The sequence below is a fragment of the Formica exsecta genome, unplaced genomic scaffold, assembly GCF_003651465.1.
Source record: "Formica exsecta isolate Colony F162 unplaced genomic scaffold, ASM365146v1 scaffold247, whole genome shotgun sequence".
Classification (NCBI taxonomy): domain Eukaryota; kingdom Metazoa; phylum Arthropoda; class Insecta; order Hymenoptera; family Formicidae; genus Formica; species Formica exsecta.
In genome coordinates, this window is record NW_021849743.1 from 304,709 (window position 1) to 320,568 (window position 15,860).

The 15,860-nt window shown below is 36.4% G+C and overlaps 1 protein-coding gene and 2 long non-coding RNA genes across 7 annotated transcripts in view; all 3 read left to right on the forward strand.

The window, feature by feature from the left end:
- The window catches only part of LOC115236312, a 10,388-nt gene extending 667 nt beyond the window's left edge, over positions 1-9,721 (forward strand). The window contains exons 2-5 of one of the 2 annotated variants that reach the window (XR_003884167.1): positions 646-818; positions 1,070-1,542; positions 6,934-7,108; positions 9,560-9,721. This is a non-coding gene — a long non-coding RNA (uncharacterized LOC115236312). The remainder of the gene's footprint in view (positions 1-645; positions 819-1,069; positions 1,543-6,933; positions 7,109-9,559) is intronic. The other variant, XR_003884168.1, reaches the window with a different exon arrangement.
- A 452-nt stretch (positions 9,722-10,173) lies between these two features.
- LOC115236310 overlaps positions 10,174-15,860 on the forward strand; it is a 19,966-nt gene continuing 14,279 nt past the window's right edge. The window contains exon 1 of the mRNA XM_029808673.1: positions 10,174-10,206. Coding sequence (XP_029664533.1) covers positions 10,202-10,206 — 5 coding nt within the window. The 5' untranslated portion in view covers positions 10,174-10,201. The remainder of the gene's footprint in view (positions 10,207-15,860) is intronic.
- On the forward strand, positions 11,372-14,117 carry LOC115236311. 4 transcript variants are annotated; one of them, XR_003884166.1, is made up of 4 exons: positions 11,372-11,620; positions 11,695-12,545; positions 12,847-13,043; positions 13,486-14,117. It is a non-coding gene; the product is annotated as an uncharacterized LOC115236311 (long non-coding RNA). The 4 variants fall into 4 exon arrangements; XR_003884164.1 differs by having other exon boundaries at positions 11,381-11,831; positions 12,240-12,545; XR_003884163.1 differs by having other exon boundaries at positions 11,379-12,545.

Below are 15,860 nucleotides of genomic sequence, written 5' to 3' on the forward strand. Positions count from 1 at the left end.
CCTGAAAATCTCAACTTTTGAATTTTTCAGTATTCCGGCTTGTATCATTCATGGAATCTTGAATCTTATTGTTAGAAGCTTCTTTTATGAATCTGAATATTCGAATAATAAATAATTTTTGCCTTTTAATTTGCAAAGAAATTTAAATAACCGTACTAAAAATATTCCAACTAAAAATTCACGAGAACCGTATATATCTTTCCAAGTTTCCATTGCTTTGTTGAATGTAAAATTTATAAACTATTAGATATATGCAAACATTATTTGATTTTGATCGTAACATTTCAATCTTTTCTAAGACTGTATCCATTTGAAAGAATTCCGCGAGAGTACGTTTAAAAGTATTGCTCTGGAGAGCGATTCTCGCGACAATAAAAACCGTCAGAGTCACCACTGTTGAAAGATAATAAAAGTTTTAATTTTACGTAAAAGAGAATTGTAATAAGAAATCTTTAATACATATATATAAGAATTTTGAATTTTTCTGTAATGTCGCGTTATTATTTATATTTAAAAGGATTTAAAATTTCATTTTATAAATCAGACAAACTAGTCGATAATCTTTTTAATATTTATACTTTTAAATCGTAAGGCTTAATTGTGTAAGGTCATGGACTTAAAAAAATTGATTTTCTTTTTAAATAGATGGCAAGCTGTCAGGTGCGAGTGCTTTAAAGTTATTCTGTAACAAAAGGTCTATAAAAAAATAAGGAGGAGAAACGTCCTCTGTGAAACTTTCCTAAGCACCTGCACAGGTAGAGAAGCCAGGTGCAGTTGCAGTATAACGTCGCGTCGCGTTGCAAAAACTTAACGCGAATGTGTGTGGTGGTTACTATACTAAAATATAAATTAGACATATAAATATTTAATTAATTTAAAAATGAAAGCAAATTCTTTTCCACAATAACTTTAAAAATTTAATTTCTTCGTAAAATAAAAATAATTTTAAAAAATATTCATTTACTTAACGAATATTAAATATATTAGAATAAATACTTTTATATTTAAAAAAATTGTTTCTATTATTTTATTTTGTTTACAATATTCTAATGTTTTCTTGGCTTTACAGTACTTTGAAATGTCGAAAATCCAAATAAGCAGAAGTTTAACGCGGTCGTAAAATTCGAAGAGTTGCTTATTCAAAGATGTTACGACGCGCGAGGGAACGGAGTTGTGAACAATTCAGCGATGCGACGACGATTCGACGAATCGACGACGATGACGACGATTCACAAACATATGCCGGAGTCAAAGGACAAAGATTGCGCCGCCCGCGATCGTCCGAGGGATGCCGTACAGTGTGCGCTAATGAAGCAGCAAGTCTTTGTGCTGCTTTTATTCTCTTACGTCATCAAATCCAGCGGCGGCGACGACGACGACGGCACGACCTGGCCGCGTTCTCAGCGCGTAGGACGGCTTGGCTCTTGGCTTGCGCAAGGCTCAATCAAAGACCGACCTCTCGCGGACCATCCTGGAAGCAAGCCAGATAATGTGTTTTTCCTCTGACTTTAGGCATTTCAAGCTAACGCATAATATATGCAGGTATATAATAACATTTTCACTTTATATAAAGAAACGTTAATCGTAATGTGTTGACATTCCAAAAATAGACGGATAAATTATAGATAGCGTATAAAACATTAAATCGAAGTCAATCAACGTTAGAAATTCGTTTTTTGATAGTGGCAAAATGTGTATATATTTTATAAGAATCCAAACAGCATATGTCCCTAAAAAAGACGACTTAAAAATATCTTATCGTCCTTTAGACATCTTTAAGATGTCTTTTGGCCTTCTTGTGCTGTCTGCGAACAAGTAAAATCGATCAATCTTTCTGAAAAAAAATTAAGAGGACTATAAAAATATAAAATGGATAAAAGGACTATAAAAATATATATCTTTCTTTCACACAGAGAAAAAGAAGGAATAATTATTTCATGTTTTAAATCAATTTGACATTATCTTACATTGCTCAGAAGAGTTTAAACAAGATTATAATCACTATCTTCTTTGCAAGAAAATGGGAGTCGAAATATTGCTGTTTCGAAAAAGTTGTTTTTTTTCTTCCAACATTAATATATACTATAACGATGCACGAAAGTAGTGAATGTAGTTTTATAACATTGAAAAGTTTTTCTAAATAGATTTTATTACTTTATGATTTTCTATTTTATAACAATTTTATTTTAATAAAATTCAATATAATATTATCGAAAATATTTGATAAAATATTGCAAAATGTATTTATATATTGGCGATGTTTCTAATTTTCACGTTTTACTGATATATATATCTTTGTACATCTATTTTATGCATTTTAATATTTTTTCTTTTTTTACAAAGATAATTTTCAATTAACATTAACTTCTCGGTTTAAACTTTATTTTACAAAATTTGCGATTACTTTGCGATAGAAAATGACGTTCTTTAGAATTAATATTACAAGAAAGGGATTATATAAATATGCCACTACCAATTGAAGTTAAGAGAAACCTTGATAAAATCAAGTTTATATTAGTAAAATTATATTAATTTCTTTAGATCTTCTAGTTATTGAATGTTTGAATTGTTGCGATTGTTACAAGGAAAGAAAGGGGGGAAGTGATCTCTAAATGTGTGTATTGCTACAAAACTTCGCGATTATAACGCAGAAACCACGTTGCGTGACTTGCGACACATCATGACGAGGCAAACTCCGGGTATATCATACTCGCGCACGCACGTTGCATGAGAACGTGTCGCGTTCACATTATTTATACCGCCTTCATCGGTCTTTTACTCTTCTTTCGAGATACTTAAATGTCAAAATAGACAGTCGGCATCTCAGTTTCTAAAAATGTATGAGAGTCTATAAATTCGGAATGCCCAACAAATTAATTTCAGTAATAAAAATAACAATACGAAATATTTTAAGAAAAAATTCCGATTGTAACAGTATAAGAAAAATGCAAGGAGATTTTCAATCTTGCAAATTTCAATATCTAATAGATTATAGGATGAGACTAAAATCTTGTTGTAACTGATATTTATATATAACTGTTGTATAATATTTTTATAATTATTTAAATTAATTTATATTTATTTTCGTATTACCTATTATCATATCGTCTTGTTTATTTTCTACATCATCACACTTGATTTTCAATCTCACAATTCCAATTTTTTTCTTTTATGAATCGTTAATCTAATAGAGTGTTTTTGACTGAAGTGGATTTCTAGATCGCTCCGAAAGCAATTAATGACGTCATAATCCTTTGTCGCGTTAATGTGTGTGAGCAATCAAAATTCGTATAAATATATTTGAATTCACTTATATTTATTTTAAGAATTCTCTCAGCTTCTGAAAAAAGTACGCAGAAAGTAGTTACATCAAATTATTGTTTGATAAGTCAAACAAATTGATACAAGATTTAAACACACATTTCCAGTCTGGTTCATAAAAACTATATATCTTATTACTTTTAAAGAACGGGAGAAGGGCAGAAATCCCTTCGGTCAAAAATATTAAGACTTTATCTCTGTTTGGGAAGTTCAAGTGTCTAAATATTCAGTTGCGTATCAATACTATCCTCTGATTTAAATTGAACTATCAGAATATCTAAACTCGAACAAAAAATTGTCTCATCTGAATTAATTTTATTATACATTATATAATTCCTGTATGTACTCCTCTGATCATAAACTAGCAAATCGATATCAACTTGATTATCAAGTAACAACTTGATCTCTCGTATCGTCTCAAAACAAGGGGAACGAGTGGGCGAGCAGTACTGACCCAGTTGATAGAACCGCGAACGATAGACCCGTGTTGTCGTCGGTGGCGAGGAGAAAAAGGGGTACAGAGGAAGGATGGGGGGATAGGGGAGATGAAAGGGGAAGGGGGTGATGCACGTAACGGTGGTGACTCACTCTCCGCGTGCGACGGCACGTCGATCTTTGCACCCTCCGTGCCTCCTCCGCCGCCGTCCCCGGACCCTGGACCCCTCTTCGCTCCGCAACCTTTCCCAGCGCATTTCCCGGCGCCGCGCGTGCACACGTGACATTTCGAGTATATCTCGAATTAAACCGTAAACATCGTAGTACAGGCGCATTTCCCGGCGGCGTGTAACGCGCCGCGCGTGCACACGTGACATTTCGAGTATATCTCGAATTAAACCGTAAACATCGTAGTACAACCTTCGCGGCCACGCGGTACCACACGCCGGTGTCAATGATCCTTGCCTGCCACTTATTGAATCGCGCGCTCGCACGGCGCGTGTGTCACTGTATACTCTGTTGTTGGATGTGTTTCTTCCGCCTCTACAGGGTGACCGAAAAGACACGCGCCGCGGAGATTCCGATTGCGAGTGATCGAATTTTGGAGGGGATGTAATGTATACACGGTCCCTCATTTTGCTCGACTCCATAAGGGATGTGTGTATCTCGTTACTGAGATATATACTTATATTGTAATAATATTACGCTAATTACTACTAATTAGGAATACGAACTCTAGTAACATACTTTAGATGCCACTATACGATTATATCATAATAGACATTAGTGGGCAATTACTGCATTGCATTAGAATCGTTTTGTAAATTTTATTATTTCTTTTTATATAAAATATTATATTATATACTATATAAATTTTATTCCAATGCTTGATTCATCTTTGAATTTATCAGTTATGTAGGAAAACATTAGAAAAAATTATATAGGCCTTTAAAGGAACAAGAATAATTATTTTGCGTATATTCTTCTACAAGGAATCATATAAACTATATTTTAAATGGTAACAAACTATCATTTATTAATATTTTTTGTCATGACAAAGATACACATCTTTTTTATAGATAGAAGACAGAGAAGCATAGGATATATAGCTCTTGCAGAAACATAAGCATAAAATACATGGTTTTTGCATGCAGAAGCAGGAAAGTATAGAACGCGTGGTTTTATATGATTGCAGCCTATATTCTGTTGCAGATTTTTCCTTTCTACATTATTCATGTCAAGGGATCCGTCAGAGATCGTCTTCGTTCAACTCACGTTCCAAACTATCGCGGCTGTACTTTATAGGCACATATAGAAAATAACATTTTATGTAAAAAATACTTAACCAAAAGAACTTTTTCTAAGGAATCACAATTTATTTTAAACGAGTAATTTATTAGTAACGCTAAACGCTTAACGAATTTTAAAATCTTTTTCAATCGAGAAGATCAAATGGAGAGAAGTTAAAGTTTTATAGTGTGAAAATTTATTATATTACATTTCTGTTTAAAATTAACAAAGTTTCATCGTGTATCAGTATCGATCACACACATTCAATTATGCATATATAATCATTATTTTCCTTAATTTATTCTCAAATATTCGTGATCGAGGCACACGACACGCCGGCGAACGATTCATGCAACAGCATCCATTTGTAGTATAACGTTACTTTAAATGTACCTTTATAGAACACTGCGTATATTATATTGCATCGCGTTACATAACATCTATTCGTTTAACATTACGACACACTGCAGAGATATATATATATATATCTACGTATATATGTACATGTATGCATGTGTAGCTATGCTTTCGGCTCCCACGCCATGCGTCAAGCGTCACTCGCCGGCGGCGCGTCGTCGTCACACGTCACACGTCACACGTCACTCGTCGATCATTTCATGTATCGTCGCCGCCCGTGAACTCTCCGCCGCCGCCGCCGTCACCGCGGCCGGCGGTTTCGTAGGTAAACCGAACGTGTCCGAGTGCGCACGTGCGTACGTCTGGCTGCGTGTCTCGCGTGTCCACGTTCGTCGAACGAAGACGAGCGGCGATGACGGAAGGGGTGCGAGGGATGAGAGTCACGTGTGCGGAGAATCTACTACGATTTACTCGCGGGATCCCAGAAGCGTCTGCCACCCTTGTCCCCGCCTCGTCTCCGGTCCCGGCCCCCCTGCAACCGTTCCGTTCCCCCCTCGCTGCTCATCCTCCTCCTCCTCCTGCTCTTCTCTTATTCTCCTTCTATTCTTGTTGTACTACGACGGGTTACTCCACTTTCATTCAGACGCTAGTCTAAAAATAAAGTCCTTGATTCACGATGCATGAATGACAATCTTATCGCGGGAGGCCTTAAATCGTGGAAAAGATCCACATCCGAATACTGGATAGCTGTGTCTGTCTAGTATTGTATCGCGTGTATCTCACATGCCGTATAACATGTTCCTTATTTGTTCCTTATATTAGGATAAAAAAGTGATACGTAGTTTTTTTTTTTTTTTTAATATCAAAAATAGTGATAACATCGAAATGTAATATGAGATTTACTCTCCTCTTTTTGTTGACTGATTCTTTCATAAAGTTCCATCTTAAGATACCTCCCTTTTTGTTGAATATTGAAAAATTAGATTATATAAAACCAGAAAATGTACTTATTAATTTAGCGAATTATTAAATTTTTATTAAAACAAAATTTAGTACATATCAATCTCTAAAACTAAAACTACTGTAACTCAAAGCTTATATTTCAGAACAAACCAATGCATTTCATAAATAATAAAAAAAAAGTGATTATAACTAAAAAGCGACAGTCTTGGAGTTATGATAATACTGTACTGATAGAGTGCGATATATTAAATAAAAAGCAAAGCATTGTTATATCCATTAACAAATTTGGAAAAACATTCACAGCAATTTGAGGGGATTCACAGAGATTCGTCTCTCCCCTGAATGTATAATTATAATAACAGATAATAGATCTATATAAACACGCTCAATAATTACATAATATTAATAAATCAATATTAATAATATATATTGTAATAATATATATTAGTATGATTATACATGCATATGTATACATCTATTGTTAATGTAATTTAGAATAACATATGATACTTTAATAATCCAACGCACACAGCCAATATTATATATATGAAATTTCAATTATTTCAGGATTATTCAATAATCTTGGAGCGCATTTTCAAGCGTAAGAAAACGCACTGCAACTCGCACGCTGTATTCCTCGCTCGCTCACGAGCTGTTTCGCAGCGACCAAGGCGAACTTCTTCGTTCTCCAACTCGTCATCGCCGCCGCCACTCAGTCGCGATATCCAGCGCTTATATCTTTGTATGTATTTTTCTCTATCCTAGAATTATTGCAAAACGATATTTCGCGGTAATACTGATCGCAACGCCGCAAATTGCACGCGCATATACATATATTGTGATCTCATAAATATATAATAAAAAAATATTACTCTCTATGATTTTATATGTATGAACAATACTTGTATAACCGTTTTTTTTTTTTTTTTTTTTTGAAATAAAATTATTAATTATGGCAAAGAGCAAAACATATAGCGAAGCACCTAAGCAAAGTCTCTACACAATTATCATTATTATTTGCTTTTATATATTAGATTATAATAATAAACATTTTCTTCTCTCGCAAAAATGTGATAATTAATAATTTTATTTTGAAGAAGTCATAAATAAAATGAGTTATAGATTTTAGCTAATGATACTATTGCATAACTGAAACATTATCGCAATCATATTCGCGATATATTCACACACAGTTATTATTCATTACATTTTTGTTTCTCTACAATAAATTTTGTTTATGATACAATATAATTAATATTATAATACAATGATGTGTGATACATTGCATGATATCGGAATTTCATTTCAAACTGTCAAGATAAACGTTTTGAAATGAGCTTTTTCACGTTAATGAAAACAGTGCGAGTCGCAAATCTTTCGTTATTGTGTATTCCAGTAATCATTGAATCATCTCGAAATAGAAAAAATGCTCGGATCCCTAAATATCCTTAGAGAGAGAGAGAGCGCGGATATGTCCATAGATCGACGAGTTTTCCCACGCTTTTCATGGTAAATAAATAAATATCGATCGCCGCGCGGCTCAACGATGTCGGAGAGTCGGAGTCGGAGGCGAGCGAGCCAGCAGGCGAGCGAGGGAACGCTAGGTTGGAGCTCAACACATTCCGCGTGTGTGTGTGCGCGCCCGCGCGCTCTCTGTCTCTCTTCCACGGCTAAATATATATTTCTCTCTGAAGCGGCTCAAGGTCACAGCGCTCGGATTGGCTCGCGATAAAGCGCCTCGTTCCTCGCACGCTAGCTCGCTCGCTGCCTTCCTTCGACCATGTCCGCACGTCAGAGCGGTGCGACATTGTCACGAGGTATATGGCGAATGGGAAAACGAGATAGCGAGAGAGAATGAGAGAGAAAGATAGAAAGAGAACCCACGTGTTTCCCCGCGTAGCATCACGTTCGGCGCGATGTTGGCACACGAATCGTATGGCAGTTACGCGATACCTCTTGAGCCGTGTGGATGTTGTCGATTCTTCTCATTGGGAAGCCACAGACGTCGTGGATGACGCGTTCTCGATGTCGATATCATGAGCCGATAAAATTTTCCGTTTTTCGAATCGTCGCTATGACGCACGCATTCCACCTCCTTCTCTTTCCCCAAGAATTATTACTAATCGTATTCAATTTCTAGTCTTTTTTTTTTTTACTATAGTGAATGATAAAGAATCGGCGAAGATCTTTTTTCATGGAATTTAATCAATAATTTTTGAAAGGCTAAAGATATGAATCCAGAAGTTCCTTTTTATATATCTTTGTTACTAATATCGCAACGATGTCAAGCGGAAAAGAACTTATTAGCATTAACTTTAATTATGATATGCTATTGAATTAATTAATCAATATTAATTTCTTTAATTCACGATTGCTCTCTCTATCACAAGAATGAAAATAATATAAAGACACGAAAGATAAAAATAGATAGATATATATATAAGAAGAGATAAGTTTAATAGGTTTACAAATAATCTGATACTACAGAAGATTTATAATAAAACATTTATTTGAAATTCTTTTAAGTGCATCTATATTTATTTGTAATTATCTTGTAGATATATATTTACTTAATTTCTCTTTTTCGGTGCTTCTTATTGTTTCAAAGAACATATCTTGAATTTTTTTTTATCCATGTATTTAGCTCTAAATGTCATTTAACTCTAAGTTTATTATTAGTTTTCTTAAGATATAAGATACATATTTTATAAATGTGTAAATACATTATATGTAAAGATAATCGTATCTGGCTTTAAATGCACTAGAAATTTTCTTTAATAAATTTGATGTTATTTTAAAGACACTAGCTATCAAAAGCTATTTTTTGTTTTGCCTTAATCTTTATTTATTTGAAGAAGCATTAATTTTTATTTCGTCTGACACAGCGTCTGTCGATATTTTATCGATCATTATTTTATGACTTTTATTTTCATACGAAAAATTGTAAAACAGGGAAAAATAATTTTTTTTTTACTCGTGGAAAGGCATATATTAGAGTTTCTTATGCGCAGACAATTTTCGATTTGCATTTCTCAAAAGTTAAGCAAGATTTTATTATTCGATATTTATTCCTATCGGGAAACAGTATATAACACGTTTTATAATCTCATTTACAGAGAGTGAGTTTAATATTTTTGCTTGTTGGTTCTTTTATCAGAGTGCATTTTAATATTTTTTTCATTTGTCATTGCAGAGCAACCGCGACTGGAAATCGAATCTGGGAGACTCGCTTGTCGGAGGACTGCGCCTCCACTATCAATAAGCTACACAGATCCTGGAAAGTTTAGCAAGATTGACACTTGCAATTTGTATTTTCCCGACATTTTCAAGGTATAGGTAAAAATAATAAAAAAATGTGTGTCTGACTGAAGTTCTATAAAAACTTGTTTGAAATTAAACGAGCTAATTAATAAAATTATTAGAAATAATTGATAAAAGTAAGATCATGTAAAAAATAAAGTTTGCGGAAATTTATATATATTTCCCAATTTATCGTTGATCCTCGCGCGAGTGATAAACTCGTATTATTTGTTTCCGTGCGCACGCGATTGATACAGATTGTTTTTATCGATCGTGACGTACATGCGCGCGGAGATGAGACAGATGAGACAGAAAAAGAAGAACAGGAATAGTGACAGAACGAACGAGTAAAAAAGTGTAGGGGAAAGGCGGGAAGGAAGGGAGAAGAGACTTTACGCGCCAGTTTCTTCCGTGTTGCAGAAGCGAGGGTGAGAGCGACGAGGGGTAAGGGGAAGTGGAGTACCGTTGTTTTCATTCCCATTGAGGCCAGTTTGTGTCAAGGCTGCTTTTCCACGGTGCCAAGCCGTGTGCGGATATGCGGTATTACGAGGTGCAACGCGCGTTTCAGCTTTGTGAAACATAACTATTCGGCTCGATGTAAAATATCGAAAAGTCTTTCTAATGAGTGACACGTGGAAATTTATCGAGAAATAAAATTGCGAAATATGAAGATGGAAAAATTTACTTTGAAAATGCCTCAAACGCGGAGGAAATGGAACAATTATCGCATTTTTAAAATCAGATTCTTTATTTTGTATAAATTTAGCAATTTTTATATTTATTTAATGTAAAAGAGATTTTGTTTTAAATATTTAATATATTTTTTTATATAATATTAAATATATTATTAATAATAAAATTTTTCTTTTTAGAAAATCCATGTCCTGCGTTCGTTATGCATAATAGCTAGCATTTAATTATATGATCTTAATACATATATATATAAGAATTATTACTAATCGTATTCAATTTCTAGTCTTTTTTTTTTTTACTATAGTGAATGATAAAGAATCGGCGAAGATCTTTTTTCATGGAATTTAATCAATAATTTTTGAAAGGCTAAAGATATGAATCCAGAAGTTCCTTTTTATATATCTTTGTTACTAATATCGCAACGATGTCAAGCGGAAAAGAACTTATTAGCATTAACTTTAATTATGATATGCTATTGAATTAATTAATCAATATTAATTTCTTTAATTCACGATTGCTCTCTCTATCACAAGAATGAAAATAATATAAAGACACGAAAGATAAAAATAGATAGATATATATATAAGAAGAGATAAGTTTAATAGGTTTACAAATAATCTGATACTACAGAAGATTTATAATAAAACATTTATTTGAAATTCTTTTAAGTGCATCTATATTTATTTGTAATTATCTTGTAGATATATATTTACTTAATTTCTCTTTTTCGGTGCTTCTTATTGTTTCAAAGAACATATCTTGAATTTTTTTTTATCCATGTATTTAGCTCTAAATGTCATTTAACTCTAAGTTTATTATTAGTTTTCTTAAGATATAAGATACATATTTTATAAATGTGTAAATACATTATATGTAAAGATAATCGTATCTGGCTTTAAATGCACTAGAAATTTTCTTTAATAAATTTGATGTTATTTTAAAGACACTAGCTATCAAAAGCTATTTTTTGTTTTGCCTTAATCTTTATTTATTTGAAGAAGCATTAATTTTTATTTCGTCTGACACAGCGTCTGCGATATTTTATCGATCATTATTTTATGACTTTTATTTTCATACGAAAAATTGTAAAACAGGGAAAAATAATTTTTTTTTTACTCGTGGAAAGGCATATATTAGAGTTTCTTATGCGCAGACAATTTTCGATTTGCATTTCTCAAAAGTTAAGCAAGATTTTATTATTCGATATTTATTCCTATCGGGAAACAGTATATAACACGTTTTATAATCTCATTTACAGAGAGTGAGTTTAATATTTTTGCTTGTTGGTTCTTTTATCAGAGTGCATTTTAATATTTTTTTCATTTGTCATTGCAGAGCAACCGCGACTGGAAATCGAATCTGGGAGACTCGCTTGTCGGAGGACTGCGCCTCCACTATCAATAAGCTACACAGATCCTGGAAAGTTTAGCAAGATTGACACTTGCAATTTGTATTTTCCCGACATTTTCAAGGTATAGGTAAAAATAATAAAAAAATGTGTGTCTGACTGTGTTCAGATAATACAAGAGTCGATAACAGTCGCTCGTAATTGATGTATACTTATCACTCAATCAGATGTCTTTCCTAAAAGTCGATATCTTTATATCCATTAATGTATTCTATCAATTCGACTTTTTCATCCTTATGACAAAATAATTGCGCGACGAAAAAGTGACTCATCTCCACAAAGTCTTATGGTAATAAGAGAAAAAAAAAGAGATCAATCGCATGTATGAATGATCCAGCTATCCATTATATAGCATTCAAAGATTAATAATAATCTATTGTGTATGTGTGTTAATTTACTTTTTTATATTTTATCACATGTATCTTTTTTTCTCTCAATATTCTATTTTATCATAGTTGTTTCTATTTTCCAGAACTTCGCGTCATGCCATATTTTCTTCGCAAACTCGCTGCTAAATGCGGTGATATCGCCTCGACGAAAATCTTCCCGCGCCGCGCGCGCCGTGTAAATCGAACGTTCGATAACGGACGGTGGCGAGAAAGGAGGGAGCGTGCGAGCGAACGAGCGGACGAACGAACGAACCAACAAGGGACGATCTGGCAACAGCGCTGAGTCGCAGTGCCGGAATTGAATTTCAAGCGCCCGAGGGACAGAAGAGGGGGCGGACCGACCGACGCGGCCCTTTCTCTTTTGTATAGGGGGCACGAGGCGCATAACGGTGAGTCGACAGCCATGTTGTTGGAGCTTATACCCGGCATGCCCGTTTGCTTGCTTGCCTGCCTGCCTGCCTGTCTGTTTGCCTGCCTGCCTGCTTGGTTATCTGTCTGGCCTACGTGCCTGTGCCTATATTCCACACAATCGTTTCCCTTCGCTCCGCTCCGTTCCACTTGGCTTAATGGGGCTCCGTCTGCGCGGACAGAAAGGAAAAGGCATAATCGCGTAGTTTTTAAGGACGATACCAGATAATCTACCAGATTTCTCAGTCCGGGCATGTTTTTAAATTTAGAAATGCACAAAAGTTATTTCAGAAAGAGCAGAAGATGGAATAGAGCGGGGCGTCGAAATGTTGGGAGACGTTCCTGGGAAAACCAAACTTCCCTTCACCTTTATCGCCCTTTTTCCTGTCGTAACTTTACCCGTATTACTCGGAGGAGGCCCATAGAGGGGCCTAACGAACGCACAGTAAACCAAGGCCCGAACATATATTTCGAAGAAGGTAGAAAAGTATTTTAGAGATGATTTACACAATCTTGTTTTAAGATTTTTAAAAAATTATCAAGAAATTTTTTAAGCTTAAACTCTTTGTTTTTTTTTGGCAAATATTTCCAATAATGTTTTCCACATCTAATAATATTTAATGTAAAATATAAACCTTGCGATACATATTATTTTTATCGCTTTTATAGTTTTCTAAAATAAAAAAATTATTTCGTATTAAATTTCGTAATTTTTTTACTAACAATAAGAATTGCATTCCCCTTGTATCTTTAACCTTTTGAGAGACTGTGCTCTGTATCTTTGACCTTTTGTAAGAAAATGTAATTCTTCTACAAAAGAACGACAATTATTTCCAAAATTGATTATTTCTCTCTCTCTTTCGCATCATTCTCATGACCAGTGACTTGGGAAAGCATACACGTGTACTTTTGTTTTAATAGATTACCGTCCGGCATGCTCTACTGGATGTCCCAAAAGAACATGACCCATTAGCCGCGCTATGTCTTTATCTTGCAAACTGACATGATGGTGAAACTTGGCAAATGCGCACACCGGCGTATCATCTGAACGCAGCTGCGTAAGATTCACCCTCCGAGAATCGGTTCGAAGCGACTGCCAGAAACAGTCGTGCGTTTCATCGCGGGACATCCGTTACAAAGTATGCGCTTCTGGAGAGGGTTTGTATATAACGATATAGCTCCAACATTTATTGCTACGTATCATTTAATAATTACATGAACTTTTCTCAAACCTCCGACTCTTTTCATTTTGATTATTAGATTATTAGATTATCAGTTATTAATTATATGTAAATAAAGACAAAAGGAGAAAAACAAAAATTGCAAAGATTGTGTGTGTGTGTGTGTGTGCGCGTGCGTGCGTAAATGTATTCTATGTATTTATACACTCGAAAACTTTTCGTATATATATAATCTTTAAAAATAAACTCCCCGACGTCTTTTCCTTCTCTGTTTACCACCTCGAATAACCGCTTGGCTCGCTTACAACCTTACATGTTATAATATATCGAATATTTGAAATTTATCGAGTATGCAATAATAAGTTAATTATGTCAATATTGTCGCAAATGAATTAAATTTGTACATGTCGTGAAAATGAAAGAAGGGAGAAAGGTCAATACCGTCACAAAATTTCGTGTGCTTTTTCATAAGCACAACAGCGGAACAACTTGGAGTTATTTTATCCATCCCTGGGCGCCGCGTCTCCACCAGCGATCCACCATCTACCAGCAAGGCGCCGAGGAGGGGGACGCAATGCGCAGCTGACGGTAGATGTGGTGTCCGGACGCGCGCGGACGGCAAGGGGAGAAATGTTCGTCCGCTCGCTCTCTCGCTCGCTCGCTCGTCTCGTCGGGTGCGGGTCACCGGGAGTCGGGGGACTGGCGGGGTGCCAGCTGCGGCGCGAGCGAAGGCGCTGCCCTCGCTCTGTCAGCTACCATACTAGACTTACACACACACACACACATCCGCGGAGCGAACGATTGGCTGGCTGGCTGACTGGCTGGCTACGTGCGTTTCCTCCGCGTTCCCGTTTCCCTAGACACGAGAGAGGGAGAGAGGGAGGGAGGGAAGAGAGAGAGGGAGAGTAGGGGTGTGCTCGTCGTGTCACGGACTTATACATACACGCGTTACGTTATTACACGTGTATTTCACGCACAGTAGAGCTCCTTTTCGAAACCATAGAAGCGGTGAGCGTCGTACGCTCGCAAATGTATCGCGGTCGTGATATTCCCGCGTAGAAAAAAGGAATATCGACTCGATAAACGCGATCGCGAAACAGCGTCGAGAGGGAGCGGCAGGGAATGAGCGAGAAGGACAGAAAGAGAGAGAGAAAGAGAGCGCCGTGCTCGACCAATCGCCGTGTTCCATGACTCCGTCGTCGATGAGACGGTCGTCGCGCGACGTAACCTCAGTCGCTTACGTGGAAACACGCCTGCCAGGCGACGCGAGTAAATCGAACGAGCGAAAATTATAATACGGAAAACGGACGGATATATATGTATATATATATATTATATATTATATATATATATATACGACGTTGCGTTTGAAACGCGCGATCTAAACGTCGTTCGCGCACGTACTTTCGTATTAGTACCATTTTGGAACAGAATTACACTATATACGCGAATATTCGCGTCGGACGCGAGGAACGACCCGAGAGTCACGTTGATACGCTGATTGCCAAGCAGAAAGATAAGGAGCGAGTGTGCTGTCGTGCGTGAGAACAAGAGAGAGAGGAGGCGCACCGCAACGCTCCGTAGAGAAAGGAGCCTCTCCGTGGAATCTCCTCACGCTCCCCTCCGACACACTCCGACACACTGCACAAGCACAAGGTGTCGAAGGCACGTCGCCGCGCGTATTCGACCGAATTTCGCGGCCCGTAAGCGTGAGCGAGACGAATGCAATAGATAGACAGAAGAGGGGGAGAGAGAGAGAGAGAAAAAGAAAGTGCGTATGTGTATGTTGTGTGAGAGAAAAAAAGGGAGGTAGACGTATAAGAGATACATAGAGCGATCAAAAGCAATAGAGAAGGACACCGCGATAGCGAGAAAAAGGACACGGCCGGACGTGGAAGAGAGACGGAAGAAACGGCGATCGAGTGGGAGAGATACGGATTCCTAAAGTGTGAGACAGAGTGAGAAGGGCGACGAATCGGGTGGAGCGAGAGAAACGGATAGAGCGACTCGACGGAGAAAGCGTGACGGACGTATTTCGTAGCAAGATCGGGCGGCGAGAAGGGATAAGGGAACGGACTCGGGGACGAGTACATGAAAAAGAGAGAAAGGGAAAGA